Raw genomic sequence first — 21,090 nt, 5'->3', positions numbered from 1 at the left:
TTAGCATATATGTTTTCCAAATACAGTAACTACACCACAAAGAATAATTACTAGGTTTACAGCAAAAAAAAAATAAAATCAAAAGATTGAACACTTCCAAGGTCATAAATATTACTGACCTATGAGCTAAAGCATTACTCAAAAAGGTACAAGGTTCTAATTCACTCTGAAGAACAATGAATATTGATTTGTATTGACTTGGATTAGAAAAAAACTTGGTCGATGTTGTATAATTAAATATTTTCTCATAACAATAACTGGACACTGGAGGCTGTAGTCACGTCATTTCACAGTGGTTATGATATGCATGATTCTACTATAAAATAACAATCTTTAATTCACTAGGATGTTTTCAACAATGAACAAAAATGTTCATTATAACCAACAGTCAATCAGCCAGGTTGGTCTCTCTCACACATAGAAACATGCAGACAAAGCATTCACAAAACATACTTTGGCTGTTCACAATAGCTATTGGGATGAGATCTGAGCCGAGCAGTGATAAAGGTCTGAGCTCCTTCCCCTATCCACAGACTCCCTGTAAGTTGTGTGTCTTTGTTCAACAATAAGGCCAAGGAGCACAGGTAGTGTTAACATTAGTCATTAAGTCATGACCTTACAGTTTCTGATTTCTATTGCAATGCATCTTCCCTTCAAGTCAGAGGTTACTGTGCTTGAGGTGAGACTGGCAACATCAGTAATTCCACCTGTGTGCAACCCTTCTCAGTGTTTGTTTGTTTTCATTAAAAGTTCTGCGAAATATTACTTGAATTGAAAATCCCTTTAGATTTCTGCACAATATGCATACAAAGCTTGTTTTCCATGGGCATGTTTTGCAGACTTGTTTGAAGTAAATAAAAGAGACAGAGGTTCAAAGATCACTTATTTTAACCATTTATCTAATGGTCCAGCTTTGTGTGATGTGATAACACAAAAGACAAGGATGGGCGTAGGTGTGGCAGAAAATTTCATGAAGACGAGAACCCTGGCAGAGTGTTGCCCTGTTAGATTTCTGAGCCTGGCCAATCAGTAGCAGAAAATATGGGCCAATCTCCCTACACAATCGAAACCAGATATCAAAGAACAGATTTCATAGGGCCTGAAAATACACGGGTCTCTGTTGAAAAGGTTGTTGTGCTCAATGTCTCAAATCTGCTGCAAAAGACAGAGATACAGGGATGTTCTTCACAGCAAAAGCTTGAGGTAACCTAATTGTGGGAACATCTTACAGCTCCTATGGAACCTTCTTTATAAAGTTGCTTGGTAGCAACTGTAATTCATTTGCTTTTTATAACTAATTGAATTTTGATTAGTATCACCTTGTTGTTCAAAACAAGTTAGATGTTATAAAAAGCAAAGCAAGTCTTACCTGGAATACTCTGTCTCCTCACAGACAGTGCTCCATCAGGTGCCTTTGCCTGGTTTGCAGATTTTGTGTAAGGACTCTCATCTAAACAGAAACAAGCAACATTTCCAGTTACTGTTAAATATAATGTTAAAAACAACATAATTTTTACCCAAATACTGTGTGAACTAGCAATGCAGATCACAAGAGCTGCTGTGAGCAGGATGGGTATTTTTGAATGCTGACTCAATGCTCAATGCCATGTTTAGACTCAATGACAAAGGCTCTGAATAGGAGAGCTGAAAAAGATGTGCTAAAACTCAAATTGGAGATAATACATATTGATGATAGGCCTGATGTACATAGGCCTTTTCAGTTATAACATAATGATAGAAATTTCCCTTTTCTCATGTTAAGAAGGTTCACATGCCAAGGACTTGAGTGACAGAGGTACTATCCCTGTTCAGGAGTGAAAGGTTTCCAGAAGCTTTTGAATATTCTGGTTGTAAAGATGCACTCCTTTTCCTTTAGGATCTGTTAGTGGGTGGTTCCTTTTCTGTTGTAATGATTGATTGGGGAAAACATCAGAAAGCTGTTGCCAAATAGGCCAGGCACATTTGTGCCTAAAGATCACCACTGTAACTGTTTGTGTCTAAATAGGAAGCTATGTGGAACACCTACTGATCAACTTCAGTGCATAAAAGACCACTAACGGTGGAATAAGCAGATGAGTCATCAATTAGAGACAGCATTAGGCAGAAAGTGAGTCACTTCTTCATCCCTCTTAAGAGCAGGATGACCACAGGGAAAAAAATTAACTATATCATAGCTTTGAAAAGAACAAGCTATAAGTGCAAGACAGAAATGTGAATAAAAGAGAAGAAATAGTATTATGCATTTTATTATTTCAATCAAACAAAAGTAATCAGAAGAAATTAGGCTTCTGTCTTGCTTTCCCTTTAATTGAGTGCTCAAAGACTTTAAAGTGTCATCAAATCCTTCTGTTGGCATATTTTCCTTCAGCTTGCAAAGGACCGATGCGTTTACAGCATGTGCAAAAATACATGCTTAAATACTGATCAACGAGCAGAGGAATCAAAGATTACATTATCTAATATAGCATCCTCAGATCAAGTGGAACCATATAAACTTTCTGGAGAATCAGTTTTTCTTTTCAGATGACACTCTTGACATTATGATCCTTCTTTGCCAATTGCGCTCTTTACATCTTGCAAGGTCTCAAACTCCTTCAGAAACTTGCATCAAAGACAGCAGTCCATTTTTATACCAGTGAGATAAGGGTTTGGTCAGCATAATTTAATTTACATCCAGGTCTCAAAGAAGTGACCGGAAGAGCTGGTTAGCTTTTAAACCCAGAACTCTTGTAATGAACTCTGCTACTGTTAGGCAGATGCAACAATAAAAAAGCTTAAATAAATAACTAAAAATCCCCCAGGCCCCTAAAAAACCAAACCAAACCAAAAACCACACACACATACACACACACACAAAAACCCCCAAACCAAACCAAAACAGGTTTGTAGTCATGAACCTTGGCGAAAATGCAGCAAGTAGTGAGGAACATATATTGATAAAATACCTCAACAACCAATATAATTGTTCTTTCTACAGTAAAATGAACTCCCACTGCTTTAGGATACAGTGTTACAAGAGGAAAGGTAACAGGTTTGACTATACTGCAAGCTAGTACAAACTCCAAGAAAATAAGGCTGCCAGCTGCAGGAAATCTAGAGAAGCACTGGAAAAATATCAACACAGATCCAGGTACACAATTAAAGAAGAAGGTATGTAAAGCGCTAGCCTTCCATTTGAAGAAAGTGGAAAAGCTAATATCATTGCATATGCAGAATACACATCCCCTCATTAAAGAAAAAAAAAAATACAATAAGAATGAACTAAGGCTTCTGAAGGAAGTACCATTATTTTCTTTCTTTCACAGAAGAGGCACCACTGAACTCAAACTCAAGACAACACTCAAGACAAAGAAATTGAGCTCATCAATAACATGTGGTTTATATGTCCCATCCATTATTATTTAGTTGCAGGTGCTGACTGTGATAGCAGATAGTGTGAGACACATTTTTCTATTAAAAACTGGGCAGGAAACATAATACAATTTCTCAAGAATCGATTCATAGTGATGACTTCTGGGCCCTATTTGAATATATGCCCTATCTATGAAACATATGTCAATTTACAGAACAAAATAGTCCTATCCTAGTCAGACTTTTTACATACAAATTATTTTCATCACATTGGAGAGATGGGAAAAAAGGAAAGAAGAAAAAAGGAAAGAAGAATTTTCACTGCTATATCTTTTTCATTGAAGCTTTGTCACTGAGCAAATGAGTGCATCAGCTCCACTCTCATGCTGAAAGATGATTTTCCCAATATTGCACTGAACCGGGAGTACCCGCAGTTATCTTGAGTTCAGAACACAGCTCAAGCCTGCAAGTCTTTCTGGTCAACAACAACCAATGAGGGGAGAGGAGTGCACATTCAAATACTTACTAGGGAGCCTGAGCAAAAATTCTAGTGTTTTCTACACAACAAATGGTAGATATGAAAGTCAACTGAGACTGCATAGGTGAGTAAACTAGTATTTTAATTGAAGCCTATTAACATCAAAAATTCATCAGATGCTTATATGGGTTAGGTACCGTGGGCATGTAATTGTGTTACCGTTCTCAATCTGTCCACAAATTTTCATAGCAAAACAACAGGCCCAAAAAGTTGCTTCATAAACTTCTGAACCCCCGTTAGTCTAAAATGTGCCCAATTATTATTGGGAAAGAACAATGAGCCATTGTATCATCGGTGGCCTGGAAAGGGGTTCCCAGAACTGCAAGGAATTTTCTTCCAATGCCCATTTAACAGTAAAACCACACTGCAACATAACTAGAAGTCAGTGTAAAGGATTCCCAGAAGCAAAGAAAACAAATATAACCAACTGGAGAAAGAATGCTTATTGAGCCTCACTGAGATGCTTAATTGAGACAGGAAAGTAATATAAAGACCAGACAGATACAAAAACAGACACAGTAACTAAAAACCATGATAACCCTGGAATGTCATGATGTCATTCATGGTGCCCAAAAAGGGAGTCTGTTTGTACACATTAACAAAGCTGTGTGGCCACACGAATTTATTATCAAATCATGATTTCTTGATGCCCTCATCCACTCTATAGTTATCAGAGAGGGTCGTAAAACATGCAAAAATGTCTTACGAAAACAGTGCCTAGGGGGGAATTTGTATGAGTGTTTTATTATTACCAGCTTTCCCTTCTACAGTACTGACAGACTTGGAGATGAAACCCAGTTGAGCAAGCCAACACACTGAAAAAGGAAAGGAGCAAATGGGTATGAAGCATTCCCCCTGCAAACAGAAGATAATAACATCAGGCAAAATTGTGATGTATTTTAAGAAGCCACACATACAAAGCAGAGGGAGAAAGAGGCTAGCTTCAGAAGCATAAATCTCAGCTGGTTACATGCCTAGTACTAACATATCATCAGCACGGAGCAAGCCACAGCCCATAAAGAATTCACAGACCAAACTGTGTCAACCTGGAGTACAAAAACACCTTCACCTGGAACACACAGCCACAAACCCTGCTGCTCGGAGCAGCTCTTGCCCACTTCTGAAGGAATCGCACCACAGGTGACCACATTCCCTACAGTAGGACTATCTTAGCTAAGCCCGTAAACTCATACAGCTGCATTTCTTACATCACTGGCTTTCTTTTCCCCTTGTAATTTCCTCTGGCTAAAAAATTAGACAACCCAGGGTAGACAATTTCTAGCAAGTCAGTAGGTCATATAAGGGTGACTGCTATGCCAGCAGGTCTCTTTATTCAGTGACTACAGGAAACCAAACCTCTTACCCTGTTAACTGGCAGGGGTCATTCCCCACCCCCAAATTCATACTTTGCATGTTTCTTAAAGTTGTAAATGTGCAATAGTGAACCAGATGTACATTGTGTTAATTCACTTCTTCCTGGCAGAAAACAATGATCATTTAAGAGGTGACACCTTGCAGATTACTGAGATTCTCAACCAGCAAAGCAAAATGACCTTCTTGACTTCTCCTTTTACTTGTCCTCATGAAACAGCCCCAAACACCAGTAACAGTAGCTTGCACATCATCCTTTCAATGCCCTGCAAACAATTCTTCTCATTAAAGACTGCAAAGATAATAATCAAGGGGACAAGCAAGTACTGCTACTGCTTACAGCTATTACTGTAGGCTTATTGCCTTTAGCTATTGCTTCTGAGGTAGATAAACAGCTTTTTGCACTTCCCTGACTATTTTTAACCTGGTGGCATCTCTATACTGTAACTGAATGATTTATTCTTTGAGTTAGAAAACATGTTGTGACCCATTTATATCATTCTGCATTGCTCTTACTATGGGGCAAGCCCCTGTCCAAAACTAAGGGGTCTATAGACTGCAAAAAACAAACAGTAATGTAACCCTATAAAGATTATACACTGGACAATGTGTACAAATACATATGAAGTGCTTGGTACTGTGTCAGCAAAATGACCATATGAAATATTTAGATCCTTACTGTATTCAGTTGAATATCCTTTGAAGGATACCAACTGGGGGCACATAACAGGGAATAAAAGGAAAGCCTAAAGATGCTTCCTCAACAGCCAAGTCTAGACACTGAACATTTCAGGCAGCTTATGGCCACTGAACCATTTCTATGTCTCTCTTGGGGGCTGTAAAAGCTATTGACATGAGGATGTTGTTTTCAGATGTGGTAAAGCCTGAGGGCACTCCCTCCTTCAGGTCTTAAGAACGAGTTCTTCTTCACTGCTGTTGCCACAAGTCCATGCGATGGACTACTGAACCCAGTAAATGTGTCCAAATCCTGTGCAGCACCAGGTGGCCCCAGAAGATGGCTAAGCACAGCTGCAATCCTGTTGGATAAGAAGGGGAAGCTTCTTCCCACTCCATTGGGAACAGCTGCTGAACAACTCAGAGGCTGCCACTTTGCCCTTCCTACATGGAGAGGAAATGTGAAGATGCTTCACTGTTGTACCTTTGCCTCCCACACAATTGCTCATCCTCAGCTCTATATCACCAGTTGTACCTGCTTCTTTGCTGCAAAACTTGCATTCCTCTGGGAACGCAGAAAATGACATGCCATCAAATTTGTAAGCAAGAAATTTCAAACACAGGGGAATTTTCTAATATTGAGGAGCTTGAAAGCAATATTAAATTTTTTCAACAGTAGATATGAAAGTATTAGGAGGGAGAACAGTTTCCATCTTTCAGTTTTTCATTCTCATTCTTCAACAGCTTTACTTAATGTTTCATGACAGGATAAGCTATTCTTTGGCCAAGGAAGAACTGAATTTAAACCATTTTAGAGTATAACCATGCAGGTCCTAAGCAGACTTCAGAACCCAAGGAAGTAAAATCTGAAGTGTTCCTCCAATGTTCCCCACTGTGAAGAATCTCCAACTAATATAATTCTCAAGACTCCACAAGGAAGCACCTTACATCTTCAGCTGGCTAACCTCCAGCTGTCTCAGTGCAGGGGAAGAGTAAGGTCGACTCTATGTGTTGTTGCTTACACCACGTGGGATAGCATGTACTTCAGATAAGTAGAGAATCACATATCTGTACAGAGGTAGAGATTGACAACAAAACAAATTGTCAAGAGGATGATTACAACAGAGGGAACATCATCTCCAAGATTAGTTTCTCAAAAAAATAAAAGCACCAGAGTCACAGTTATTACTTGAGTTATTACTTCAGGCATTTGTAGATCTGTAATATTCCATTCAATGAAATTTGCTGCTGCTTAAATTTATGAAGAAGAATATTTTTCATTAAAAGCAACAGATTTTTATGAATCCTGCCAGTGCACCACAAAATATCATAGCTTCTCATACTTCCTATATCTGAAACTTATCCTGAATTTTATCTTAAATGGCATAAGGCTCAGCATTATCTAAAAGCATATTTTTTTGCACAGTATCATACTAGTGACAGTTGGTAAATTCTAAGCTACAGCATTATTGGTTATCTCCACTGCTTGCAGCTGGAGGCTTTCACAGATAAAAATAAACACTTATCACTGATGCCTGTGGTTTACAGAAGCTCTGAAGTTGATGAAGGCTTATGAAGAGTCTTGGTAGGACCATACCTACAGCAACTTACTCTCTTCTAAACTCATACCTTTCTGTTAAAAATCTTCTATTCTGTAAGGAAGCTGAAATGGTTATTGGAGCAGGAACTTGAACTCCACTCTCACATTCAGAGGGAGTACCCAAACTCCCAGCTACACAATCATTGAGTCTTGCTTGCTTGCTCTGATCAACGTTTAGGTAAGTCATCATGGCTAGGCTTCGCGAACGAAGATTTGGGAAGGCTCTATCCACATTTGCTGCAGGCACGCTGGTGGCTTATGAGGCCAATACGTGACAGACATATCCGATTGCAAAAGGCACAGCGGAAAGACTCCTTAGATGGTGTATTCTGCAATACACGGTTCTTTCTGCGTTGCCTTTTTTCCTCGAGGGTGATCCTGCGTGTGTTCTCAAAGGAGACAGCTGCGTTATAGATGGTGTGTCTCCAGGCCTCCCGATTTGAGGTAAGTAATACAAAGTAAAATGCATTAAAATTATCTCCTCTACAATCAATTCCAAGCTCTGCACTGTATCAAACAGAAGAAGGAATTTCTATTCAAGATCACCTGTGCACTCCTGTGAGCAGTCCAGCCACTACAGAGTCACCAGGACCATGCTAGAAAAGTACTTCTGCATAAGCTCATCTTCTAAATTCCAGTTATTTGTTCTAGTAAAAATGCCTAAACATTTTCATTGAAGTGTTACAAATTCTGAAAAATATAATTTTCGGTTTGATCTACAGCAATGGGACGGAAAAAAAACTGAGAAGGGAGTTGAAGTTTGGCTATGACACTGCCCCACAGCTTTCATCTGAGAGGACTCCTGTTAAAGCTGGTGGAAAAATCTTTCTCCCTGAACTTAAAGACTAAATAATTCTGAGTGAGAAATGACTAAATAACTCTGAATGTTTATGCAATATCCTGATCCGCGTGACCAATATTAGTCACAATCAGTAGATACCAACACAACTTAACTGAATCTGTAGCAGTTGCAAATAAATTATAACAAGAATACTACTACCCAGACCTTTTTTTAAAAGCTTATAAAGGTAAATGGAAGTTCTAAAACTGCCAAGTTTTACAAGTGAAATTATTGAATACACTTGAATTGATAAATGACATTGAAATTTGCTGGGAAGGAATGCATTGTGGGAATTTTACTTTGGCTGTTGATGAGAGATTTGGCAGAAATGCTTTTAGTCTGGCCTAACTTTTATCCTTAGTAACTGTTATTGAAAACAGTAATGAAAAAAATATATCAGAGAATGTATTTTTCCAGGGAAAGGAGGATTTTTTTAAATGAGATTTGCTTTTAAATAATGCAAAAGTCTAGAGAAAAATTAACATCCTGAAACATTCATGGTTACTACAATGTCACCACAGCTGTGTCAGTGTGTAACAGACTATAAATTGTTGAAAAAAAGATACAAAATTGTCCTAGGCTTTTTCACCAGATGTATAATGTACACATTATGAACATATATGCTTTATGAAACAACAAAATGTCAACAATTTGCTCTGCCCATATGCTAACCCCTTCAGATGTGTTATGGGAGCTCCAGTCATGAAAGCAAGCATTAATTTCTCCTACTGGTGCAGAGGAATAACAATTTTTTGAGTCTGTTTAGAGCTACGGCTTCAATACTGCCAATGAGACTTCATTTTCGAAATGGTAGTGCTGCTCTTCGAAGTAGTGCTTAGAAATATCTAAAATTTCCTAAGCTCTGCATGTAAAGTAGTCATTAATGAACTAGGTTTCAAGTAGGACAAATATGAATGTATTTAATCTTAATCCTTTCTTATCAAATTCCATGCTCAGTGCTCTCCAGCAGTCTTTATTAAGAAAACAGAGGGTTTCAAATGCTTCCATAAGTAACATTTGTTGGTGTGTGTGACATGGAAAAATTATGAGAAGGAAGAGTTAGAATAGCTCCTCTGGTAATTTGCTTTCCTACATTTAACAGACGTGTCCTCTGGTTTTCTTAGAAACTTAATTTTAACAGTTATAGCACCAATGAATAACTGTGTTGTCTCTCTAAAGTGAAAATTTATTCAATTTTATTATACTTTATGTAAATTTAATTCTCTTTTTTCCAAATTATATGGTTACTTATTACAGCAGCAGCTCAGTTTTAATCTAGAAGCAAGGGAAGTGGGGTACTGTAATTATGCATCTGTGAATCCATTTCCTATTGATATTTACAATACCTCAGCAAGCTTGAATGTTTGAAAAATGATCTGAATGTCCTCCAAGTTTGCTTGTCCAAAGTTAATTTCCTAACCCTGCGCTCAGGCACCTGAATGGAAATGCCTGGTTTCCTAAATGGTTAAGTATGTTGATCTCCTCCCAAAGCTGCTTTGCTCATGAAAATGCAGAACTTTCCAAGACCATTTAAAACATGCAAGATCTGCAGAAAGCTCAAAAACATGTATCAAGAGATATTAGCATATGGTGAAATTCACTTCAGTGGATTATCTAATTTAGAAGTAATCCTATTTAAATAATACCCCAACCACAAACTACTTCAAATCTGATAAAAATGTCTTTTTGTTTATACAGCATCAAGCATTAAGCATGAATTCCATAAAACAGAATTGTCACTGAATTGTTACATAATTTTAGAATTCAAAGTGAGTTTCACTCTGTCTTGAGCTTCTGTTTACTGTTTATGGAAATAATATAGGCATCACATAAGTGAAATGTGTGAGGCTTAACCAGAGCAGGTAGAAACTGAAGAAGCAGGGAGAGTGAAGAAGCTTGATGAAAATGGGAATGTAAACTATTTTCTTCTCTGAGACAGTTGGGGGCTGTTCTGTACCTACAACTTCTGCAGAAAACCTTATTCTAGAAGGTGGGGCTATAAGGCTTTTCATTTAAAAGGAAATTCCTAAGTGATACAGATATCATTGACAGGAAATATTTCCAGATATTCCAAGCCACACTTTTTGTTCTGAACACCCTGGTCCACAGGAAAGTTTTGTTGTCCTTCTTGCATGTGTCTTTAGGAACACCATACTGCTCTGAGGTACTGCTGCATGCTGGCATTGGATGAAAGTGCCATACATAAGCTTTTTGGGGAAAAATATATAAAACCGTGTTTTCTTTATATTACATTTGTTTACATTAATTCAATTACCTTGTTTAACACTGGTAAACGCTAAATCAGCATCCCTCAAGAATGTTTGAGCCAATATTGACAGATGTACATCAATGTCAACATGATAAAACTTCTAACAAGGCTCCTGGAGAACGGAGTGGTGCTAAGGAACGAGACCTGAGCCAAGGCAGAGGCTGAGGGACAGAAAACTAGATGACCTTTATGAATAGATATTTACTTTAAAAATGCATCAATTACCTTAGTAGTACCTTTTAATCTCTACCCTTGATTCAGCTACCCCTTCCAGACAGGCTGGGAAGGCAGAGACAGCTGATCAGGGGAAACAGGGTCAAGCCATATCCTGTGGCTCTGGGACAATGACCTCAAGCTAAGCCATGCTCCTGACTGTAGTGGCTGCCCACCATTGTGCCCCCTTGGGACAGAAGGCAATTGGCTTCCTGGTGGACAGCATTTCACTGTATGTTAACAAAACATGATGTGTGGTATGATCTGCTATTATATTAGTGGTTAAAATGCAACAGGAGAAATACATGCTGGTCACCTGAGCTGTGCATATCCTGCACGGCACCTTCACTGTACCAGCAAAGCTTAACTATAATGTTTTTGTGCATCAATTGTGTTTGTGCTTCTTCAGCCCAATCTCATGGGAGGTTTTCCCTACAGTCTGACACTTGAAAACTAGGGAGCAGAAGAGAGGAAGATACCTACTATCTTCCACCTGTGCAGACCACAACACAAAGGAGATCAGGAACATCTGCCCAGACTGCTGGCATTACCATTGGCAGGGACTGGGGGAAGAGAAGATGTCAACTAGGAACTTTACTGCATGCCAGGGAAAGCAGAACCTAGTTCATGTGTGCTGGGGGAAGGCAATCATAAAGGTTAATAGCTGAGACAGTGAGACTGTCATTCAAGTTGCATAAAAAAATAAGTAAAATATGTTAAAATGTTTAGAAAACAGGTGTTCAGTTTGCTTCAGGAAAAATAAGAATAATCAGAGTCACAACACAATCTTCAAAGACAAGAAATTAGGAATTATAATTTTTTCATTAGGTTAGTTATCCCGCCTTGACTCCAGTGCTGTACTAATGTATTTGCAGTAAATTATATAATGTATTTTTCAGCCTACTTCTGTCTGTAAGTGTCTCTAGTGATGACATCTTCATTGCCTTCCTTTGGAAGCTGCTCCACAGAATGCATCAGATCTCACAGTTGACAAATAGTTCCCTCCATCAGTCTGCCATTTTCTTTCCTTCCTTTAACTGTCATTCAGAAGATCTCAAAAAAAATATATGTCATGTACATAGCTCATTCCAGAAATCACACAGATTACTGGGCTTTAGGCTAGGATCCTACCAGTTCTTCTTACTGGGCATGACTTAGCACAAACACTGGCTGATCTTGTCACTGAAACACAGTGTACACACTGACTAGGATATTCATTTGGTGGAGTATCCATTTGATTTTAAAGCACAAGTTTAACTCAAGTGTGGACAACACTAAGAGTAAAGCATACTTTTGCATCTTAGTAATGTATAAATTTACAGCATTATACTCATCCTTTTTAATCCCACTAACAAGCTTTATTTGATTCATAAAATGATTTTAATCTGCCACTAGGAGCTGCATAAACATTATAGCAGTATCAGTGTATTTATACTGTCATGCCAGTGGGATTGCCCCTCTTATTTATAGTCCAAATGATGCACATTAATCTAAATTGGCACAGCCCAGGCTTAGTGAAAAGCAGACCTTTCAGAATGCACATTTTTCAGGAGTCAGGCCATAAACCTGGCACCTTCCTCATGCCCTTGTGAAATACTGTCCTACTTAGAGCCCCTGCCCTGGAAGAGTTTACTCTATATATCCACAGAGACTACACAATAATTTTGACTAAGTTCACTTGTCAGCAAAGCATCATTGTTTCTGCAAGCTGTGACAAGTTTGAACACAGCGCAGAGTAACAGTTTTTTTTTAATAAAGTGCTGTGTGCTTTTAGGAGTGGGAACAAAGCATAGCAACAAAAGAGATGTTGAGTTGACAAAGCAATATGTACGTATTTGTCTTACTTTAAGATCGCATAAAGCCTAGGCCACCTTCTGTGCTCCAGACAGCATCTATCCATGCAAGCGGTTTTTTACGGCAAGCCTTTTAACCTGTCAAATACTCTTTATTTGCCAGTGTCTCCCGAGTCCTATTTAATCCCTTATTTAGGGCAAGCAGTTCACTGTCTGAAATATTCCTTAAATTCTGTGAAATGGTAATTATTAAAATGGCTTGCCCACATCTTTGCCTACATGCAACTTAGTCCATGTCTAAATCAGCTTTTTGTAATCCTATGAAAAATGTAACAATAAAGAAATAGATACAGATGAATGTGTGGCATACATGAAAAATTATACCCGATAACCTTCAAGAAGGTAGGCAAATAATTTGTCATCTTTCCATGCACCAATCTCCCAAGCCTTTTAACCAGGACTCCTTCGCTTTTTGGAATTCACAGCTGTACCTTTACAACACCTTTGGCTCTGAATCTCCTAGAAACAATGACAGCATCAACTTACTGCCTGCCACAGCTGCAGGAAGAATAAATACAGATTGAATTTTTTCATAGTGTGAAAATTCTACTTAAACTTTTTGTCCCAACACTTCAGTAATGGTGAGGTGATAATTAAATCTTTCTCTGTATTACTAGCATATTGCCAGCATTTTCAGATCTATCATAATATGTGTATGTGTGCGTACATGCATGTTTAATTTTAAACAATGGGTTTATTAGATTCATAAAATAATTTCAAAATAGACATCAGAAAGTAATTAAAAAAATAACAGGAAATATCACACATTAAAAATAACTTGAACCAACCTGATGCAGCTAAAGGACTCAGCAGAAACACAGTTTTTAAAGCAGAAGCTCAAACCTTCTGGACTGTCCCTTTTCTGAAGCTCAAATAAGGCCCGTTGTTGGCAGACCAAGAGCATGGTGAATGTCAGAGTCCAGAGCCCAGGCTACCATGGCTAGCCTGTGCCTTGTCCCAGTTTTTATAGTGAAAGACTGAGGGAAACCAAGTTGATTTTAAGAGCCAGAGTAGAACACAGAGTACTAATAGGATGTGGTGTATAAGACTTCAGACACAATCAAGAGCTAAATATATTATCATCTGCACACTATGCAGGCTATGAAATACACCTGTACTAAGCTTCTGAAAAAGGAAAGTTAGACCAAAGAGGCCAAACCATTATTTCACCAAGACACTACCTCCTTCATAATCCTAAAAGGAGTCTGGTGCAGAATACAGTACACATTAATGTAAACTGCCATTGAGAAAGAAGGGAGAAACATTCCTAAGCATGGAAAGAGCAAGATACTTTCAACTACTTGCTGTAGCTTTGAAATCAAGGCGACAACAATACCTTATTTACCACGTCAGGAAGCAGCCATATAACCAGCAACACGACCCCTATCAAGCAGAAGATAGAACTGCAGGCACAGCTGGAATTTTTATTGACCAAATCAACAAGAAAACACAAAGGACAGTACCTATATCAATAACCAGGGTATGATGTCTCAGAGATGACAGCAGAAGTTTGATCTTTAAGGTATTTTGAGAAATAACTTGCATTTTAAAAAAATGCCAACTATTCCAAGCTATCAGTTCCATATTGCACAAAGCAAGTGCTTTGCTGCGGAGTCAAAGAGCTGAGTTGAACACACTCATTTAGACCATAAGAAAGCAAAGCAAGCCACTGAGACCCCAAGAATTGCTGGTTAAGGCACTGGCTTTTTAATCTTTGTCCGTCAAGCCCTGAAAGATCACAGACTACTGTGACACATCTCTTGAAAGGTCCCTAGGAAAAAGAGAGCCTTTACTGCGATCTAATTATCAAGGTGTGCAACATCACTAAGTATCTAAACGAAGACAAATAAAGCCATTAAGACTAATAGGCACCATCATCTGCCCCAACAGCTTGAAAACAAAACCAAGTTCCTGCCCTCTGTAGCCAACACATTCTGACTTCCAGCTCTTACAAAGGCTCAAAATGGCTGGCTAGAAATGTAAACACTTCTGAAAACATTTCCTAACATGATTTAGGACAACTCTTGACTGTAGAAAAAGTACTGTTAAGTTCTCTGATGGACAGTGCCAGTTCAGTGTGCTTTCAGCTTGCCTGGTGCATTCCTTGAGAACAGAGCATGGGGAAGAGGTGTTCAGTCCTCTGGAAGAAGGGCACCTTTCCAGAGGGAAAAGTGCATGAGCACATAAGGAGATGGAATCATCAGCATGGCAGGGTATAGAGGATGGAAGAGTGTAGAAAGTACTGGCTGATATGAAGAATCAGTGGTGAGCGTGCTGTATGAGCAATGAGTAGGAAGAACTCCTCTGGACCAAAGAAGCCCTCACAGAGTGTGCAATAAACAAATAAATAGAACCTGTTAGTCCAAAAGTCTTGGGTGGAGGGAGGGGAAGACTTGCTTGCTGTAAGTTAAAGGTCTAGGCAGATTTACTTAAAAAATAACCTGGGTTCCCATCAATCACTTTGAAAAACAAACACATTAAAACCCACCCAAAGACGTCCACCAGCAGAAAAAACCTGCCCTTTGCTATGCATAATACAGGACCCAAATTACTCTTTGTGAGGCTTATAAAACATTTTGCTAACTCTTCTCCCTTGTCTCTGATACTCCACAGAAATTCCACTACTATTCCTGTCTTTTTACTTTAAGAGAATAAATAATAATAAACTCATTGTCTACGAGGTTTATGGGTGTTCAAAGCTGCCAGTCACCTGCCATTTCCATGCAAAGTACAAACCCGAGCAGACTTGTCCTTGAGGAAGTTGTAGGGCAGCTGAGCTGGTGGTATTGACTGTAAGCTTTCTGAACCCATTCTGTCTCAGAGCTTATCATAAAAATTTTGTTCTCTGTCAAAAAGAAGCTTTCACTGAACAGTTCTGTGAAAGCAGTTCCCATGCTTCATATTCCTGTGTAAGGTCAGACTAGAGGCAAGAGATGCTAACCAACAGACCTGTGCTTTTGCGTGTTCCACAGCAGCATTCCTTTTGTCTACTTCTTTGAGTCCACACTTCTTCCCTTTGTAGGGTCAATACATTTTAAGAGCATATACAGACTAGAAGAATAAAAAGGAGATGAGGTCTGACATAAAATGTAAGAGAAAATAAATATATGCAATGCATAGGATGCTGTGTGTCAGGTAAGGAAGAAGAGAGAAGAGCAAAACAAAACTATATCAGGTTGCAGAGGAAAAAGAGAGGAAGTAGCAATATGTGGGGGATGAATGGAAAGAGACTAATCCCTCTTCTCAAGTCCTTCTCAATCCCCTCCCAAGCTCCTCTAACCAGTTATATTTCCTTTGCTATTTACACAGTACAACTGAAGCAGCCTGATTTGAAATCACACAGAAGATGAAAGTCCTGAGCTTTGAGTTCCTGCTCCTAATAGCAAAAGGCCAATGGAAAAACCACCAGAGAATTTGGCAAGAGACACCAAGACACCAGTTTCAGGGCAGAAGCTAATACCTTGCTGCTTCCCTTCTCAAACTGTCTCCTCTGCTCGGGCCTAACACTTCCTGCTGTAAGATGCCAATGAACAAGGAAGCCAGTGAGAGCTGTATTTATTTTCTGTCATTATCACCAGCTCAGAGAACCTGAGTGGGAAGTGAAAACAAGGTATGAAGTTCAGGAAACAAAACTCTTAGTACTTTTGCAACCATGCAGGAATTTTTGGTTCAGATACTTTCTTCAATATTCTGCTTAGCAGAGAAGTGCGGATAACAATGACAGTGCTACTGCTGGCATTATATGGATGAAATAAAAATACAAAAGTGTCAATGAAAACCTAAAGATGAAACAAAGTGAACATAAAGTCTCAGCACAGAAATTATTTCTTTAACCACCACTGTTTTGCACTTTTTTCCTCTCTGGCATGATTTTTTAAGGGACTGGATTAGCCTCAGTATTGCTCCCATTGCTTCCAGTATAAAATAAAAGTCTATTGAGACTTGCATGTAAAATGTTAATTAAAAGTTGAATAAAATGACAACAGAGATCAAAGTATGTCTATTCCCCAAGTTCATGATGAGATCTATATATATGTAATGTTTCATACCAACAATAGAGGTTATTTCAAGATGTTCTTTTCAATAAAGACTATGATGAAAACTAAAATGTTCCCATTATCCCTTCCTAATAGATTTATTCAAATTAAATCAGAAGTTAAAATAAGGAAGTTAAACACAAAATAATTACTCTATTCACTGACATTACCAGGATATCTTAATTTCAGTCAGACTGGCTACTACACCAACAGTAAAAGCAATAATTTTTCTTAAGCCCTTGTTCTGAAAAAGTATGACAATTTAAGGCATCATTTGTTCCTAATAAAGCCCAATGAAAAGGCAGTGGGATTTTAAAGTTACCAGAATGCTTTAGATTCAAACATGGGGTGGATGCTCTCCCAATTTGGGATGCTTTCCTGAAGTGGGATTACCTGCCCTGGTTTTGTAGATATTCAGGCACATACAGGGCTTTTTGCTCTCTTAACTGCACTGTGAAAGTAAAGATACGTACTCACCATTAATATATTTTTCTGTGGGGTGATACTGTATTATGATTTATAACATAAAGAAAAGTATGCAAAAATCCATCACAAATCATACCCCATAATTTCTAAATGCATTTCTGAAATGGGACACTTAATATCACATTCCAAAATGCAGCTATGACAAAACAGGCCACTACAGTAGCAGCATCCCACTGAATATCCTGGCAAACTGCAGTGAGCATGGCTGGCTGCAAGTCTGATACACAATTTCTACGTAAGAAGCAAAACCTAGATACTGGAAGTATTGAAGAATGGATACATTCATCATACATATCATTTTAGTCTCTCTTTTAAAAAAATACTGTGACATTTTTTCTCACAAAGCTCATAAAAATAAATGTTTCCAACACAGTGATTTACAATACAAAACAATATAAATTTCAGAACAACAGCACTTTGATATAAAAAGGTCGTGAAAGATTGTCCAGCATTTTGTTATAAACACACAGTCTATTTTGAAATTCCCAGATGTCTGGGCTACCAACCCTTTCTTCAAAGACTTTTTTGTGTGGTCACACACACTTTAAAATAGATAGAAGTTTATTAAAGTGCATCAAAGTCATGAACGAGAAGAGGCTGCAATCCGTTCATGTGTACAGATACTGACTTTCAAATACCACCACCGTAGTGGCTTTCCATTAAAAAAAAAATCCAACTTTATTCCCTTAATTTCGCTTCTATTCCCTAATTTACTCTAATATAAGACATAAAACATAAGACTTCCTAACCATTTATGCATTCTTTGCAACTTAACTCCAGTTTTACACAATTTTTAGTCTTTTCCAGTGTACTACGGAAAACATTGAATTTGTGAGCAGCTAAACAATAAAAGAGTAGTGCACATTTGCTAAGGTGTGTGTGCTGATTTGACCGACCAAGTCCTTTTAGGAAAATTTGGCTAGACAAACAGAGAAAAGCCATCATGAATTACAACTATAATTACAGCTCCCCTGGACAATCTTAGTGAATCATTTCTTCATGTTGACATTTTAGCTTGCCAAAAAAACCTCTAACTCTGGTAGTTTGCTAGCTCCCCATACAACTTATAATGTCCCCAGTCCACTGTAATTTTTTTCTTCCCCTGCCAATTCAAGCCAGTACACTGAAAATCCTCAGGACAACCCATGGAGGATAATACTTTACACCTAACAGTGACACTGGCAAAGATCAAGGATGCAGAAAGAGATGTTAATTTAGTTGATCGGTTCAGCAGGCACATATTTGGCAGACATGACACATTATGCATATTTGTGCTCCTATTTCCCCACCTCCAGCCTTTCACCGATTAATTTAGGCCAATCATCCAAACCCATGAAGCACCATGGAGTAAGGCACAGCAGTCAACTCATCTACAAGATAGGCTGATTAGCACTTAGAATGCAACTCTGTGAACCTCTATCATTATTTTAATGACACTTTATGTGCTAATTTTAAATACAACAGCTGCTTGTCTTAAATTCTAGCTACAGGATTCTGCTGAAGATCACCTTTAACATTACAATCTAAATTCAGTGAGAACATACATAAACAGAAAACATTCATATTAGCGACTCGGTGAACAGTAAGATTTGTGAGTTAGGGGATCTAGCTTTTTTAAAACATTCTATACGAACTGGCTAAAATCAGGAAATAAATTGTGGTATCGACACTGGCATAAAAGCCAAACAAAACATGAAACCAAAGCATTTAAATACAAAAAAAGTCTATAGAGCTATGCTCACAGTTCAAGTCCACATTTTTCCCTAGGAAAGGACTATACAGTTAATTCCAGTTATGAGACACTACACTTAGAAATGAAGCAATAAAGACCCTGGGTAAACTATATCTTCACTCTAGTCGACCTCAGAATTGCTCCCAAAATAGAGTATCACCTGACCTACAAAACAGCAATTATTCTCTTCTTTCCTCAACAACATTGTGCAAGGAAAATAAATTAATTTCTGTAAAATATAATTTAAATTTAACATTACCTACTATTTATCAAGTAATTTGAGTTTGTCAAGAACTTATCAAGGGAAAGCTACTGCTGGGTTCACATTTGGAGTCAAGGATCTTAGAAGTCCTTTACAACATAAATGGTTCTGTGATTCTGAAGTCACTGTTTCTGAGTACATGGAAGTTGCCAGAGCTAATGTTAACTCAGTTCCAAGAGGAAACAGCATGTTTGTGAAAAGCTACGGCTTGCTTTGCACTCAGCTGGACAGCTCCATACCCTGCAGTGCACGCTGTGCACTCTCACTGTATTTGGGTCCTTGCAAGCTCAGAGCATGCCAAGCCCTGGAGCTGTCTCCCTGGATTACTACACAGTCAACGGCTCTACCGGCAGCAACTTATGTTTCTTTGGTTCCCCCTTCCCCCATTTCTTTTACAGCAGTGTATCCATACACATTTCCCTCAGCTCTGCCAGCCAAGGGCTGTGTCTCTGTCAAAGCCCCTCTGTAGGCCATCCCTCTCCTTATCTCCCCTGCTTGGCCACGCTGCCCCTGTCTACAGCAGGACAGCACAAAGAATGGCTCCACAGCACATCCCTCTTGCCACAACATGTGAGCTTTCTTGAAATGGGAAATTATGATGGAAATGAATTATTTGGTTGAGAGGAAAGCCTGGCAGACATAAGATTTTTCTTGGTGAGTGTCCTCTTTAAGAGAGTAGACAAACCTCTCAATGGAACAGTGCAGCTGCAGAATTTGTAATGATCAGGGAATTTCAATAAAAACTCCCTGCAGCTGGGAATCACTATCCACTCACAAACAATGCAGCCCTCCATAGGAGTGCTTATCCCTGTCATGCAAAACATTGTGCTAAAGAAGCAAAGATGTTTTATGCAAACCAAATCTCGAGAAGTTACAACTCAGCTCCAGCCTGCCTGTTCTGGGTGCAGCATGTACAGAATGCAGCAGTAAGCCATTTTGAGTGCAGATTTGCAGCTAGGATGAAATCACTGAAGCTGTTGAAGTCCACAGGGCACTGGGCAAAGACAGGGAGCCTGCACCTGGTTGCTTTCCTCCACCACCACTCCCACAGGATGCCAGAGCATGCCTGGAGAGGTCTGGGCTGCAGTATCTCTGGTGTGGTGAGATATGTCACCTCTCATAGATGCCCAGCAGTTTTTCATCCCCTTCTTAGAGAAATGTCTGGCATCTGGATAAAAGCCAGCTGGTGTGGGTCCAACTCGGATAAACTGGAACTGTCAGCCAGCACAGGGATACACTGGGATGAATATCCAGATGCAACATCTGTTCCCTATTGCATATCTTCCCAAACTGCCACTGATCGTCAAACGCTAGGTTTCCCTTTGTTCCAAGATTAACCCAGAGAACAGATGTGTTAGCAGCCCTCAATGCCAGAAGGGTTTGGCTGTATGGGACACTGCCCACCTTCTTACGGAAAAAGGCTGACAACACAGACGCCCTCCAAATCAGTAGAAGGGGAGTCAACCTTGCAAGAAATAGGTCAATCAGGATGATGAAACTAATACCAAAAAGGAGAATGGTTAAAGAGAACAAGTGAATATTCATGTAGCACAAAAAAAAAATTAAAAAGAAATAAAGATTTGGGAAACTAATTTATTTGAAATTCCCAAAGATAGGAAGAGAAGATAATTGTGTCTGCAACAGAACTAGAAACCTGTGTGCTAAGCAGGAGATGTCAGAACAATTAACGTATAGGGAAAAATTTAAGCTGATTATAATAAAAGTATGGGGGAGAGAAGAAAAGCATAATTAGATAGTTAAAATGCATAATGAATACTTCTGTTGAAAAAGGAACGTGAATGAAAACAGGCTAGTGGATGATACACCATGTAGAAATGCTGTTCCTAGTTTATGAGTCACTG

At 38.7% G+C, this 21,090-nt stretch overlaps 1 protein-coding gene across 10 annotated transcripts in view; it reads right to left on the bottom strand.

The window, feature by feature from the left end:
* The window catches only part of GRIP1 (glutamate receptor interacting protein 1), a 321,129-nt gene that overhangs the window by 107,128 nt on the left and 192,911 nt on the right, over positions 1 to 21,090 (bottom strand). For all 10 annotated transcript variants that reach the window (XM_027741465.2, XM_027741471.2, XM_027741469.2 and 7 more), the window contains exon 2: positions 1,370 to 1,450. In XM_027741465.2, the coding sequence (XP_027597266.1) occupies positions 1,370 to 1,450 (81 nt within the window). The remainder of the gene's footprint in view (positions 1 to 1,369; positions 1,451 to 21,090) is intronic.

Source organism: Pipra filicauda, unplaced genomic scaffold (assembly GCF_003945595.2).
Source record: "Pipra filicauda isolate LSUMZ 115617 unplaced genomic scaffold, ASM394559v2 scaffold93_size3172892_pilon, whole genome shotgun sequence".
NCBI lineage: Eukaryota > Metazoa > Chordata > Aves > Passeriformes > Pipridae > Pipra > Pipra filicauda.
This window is presented reverse-complemented; position numbering and strand designations above follow the sequence as displayed.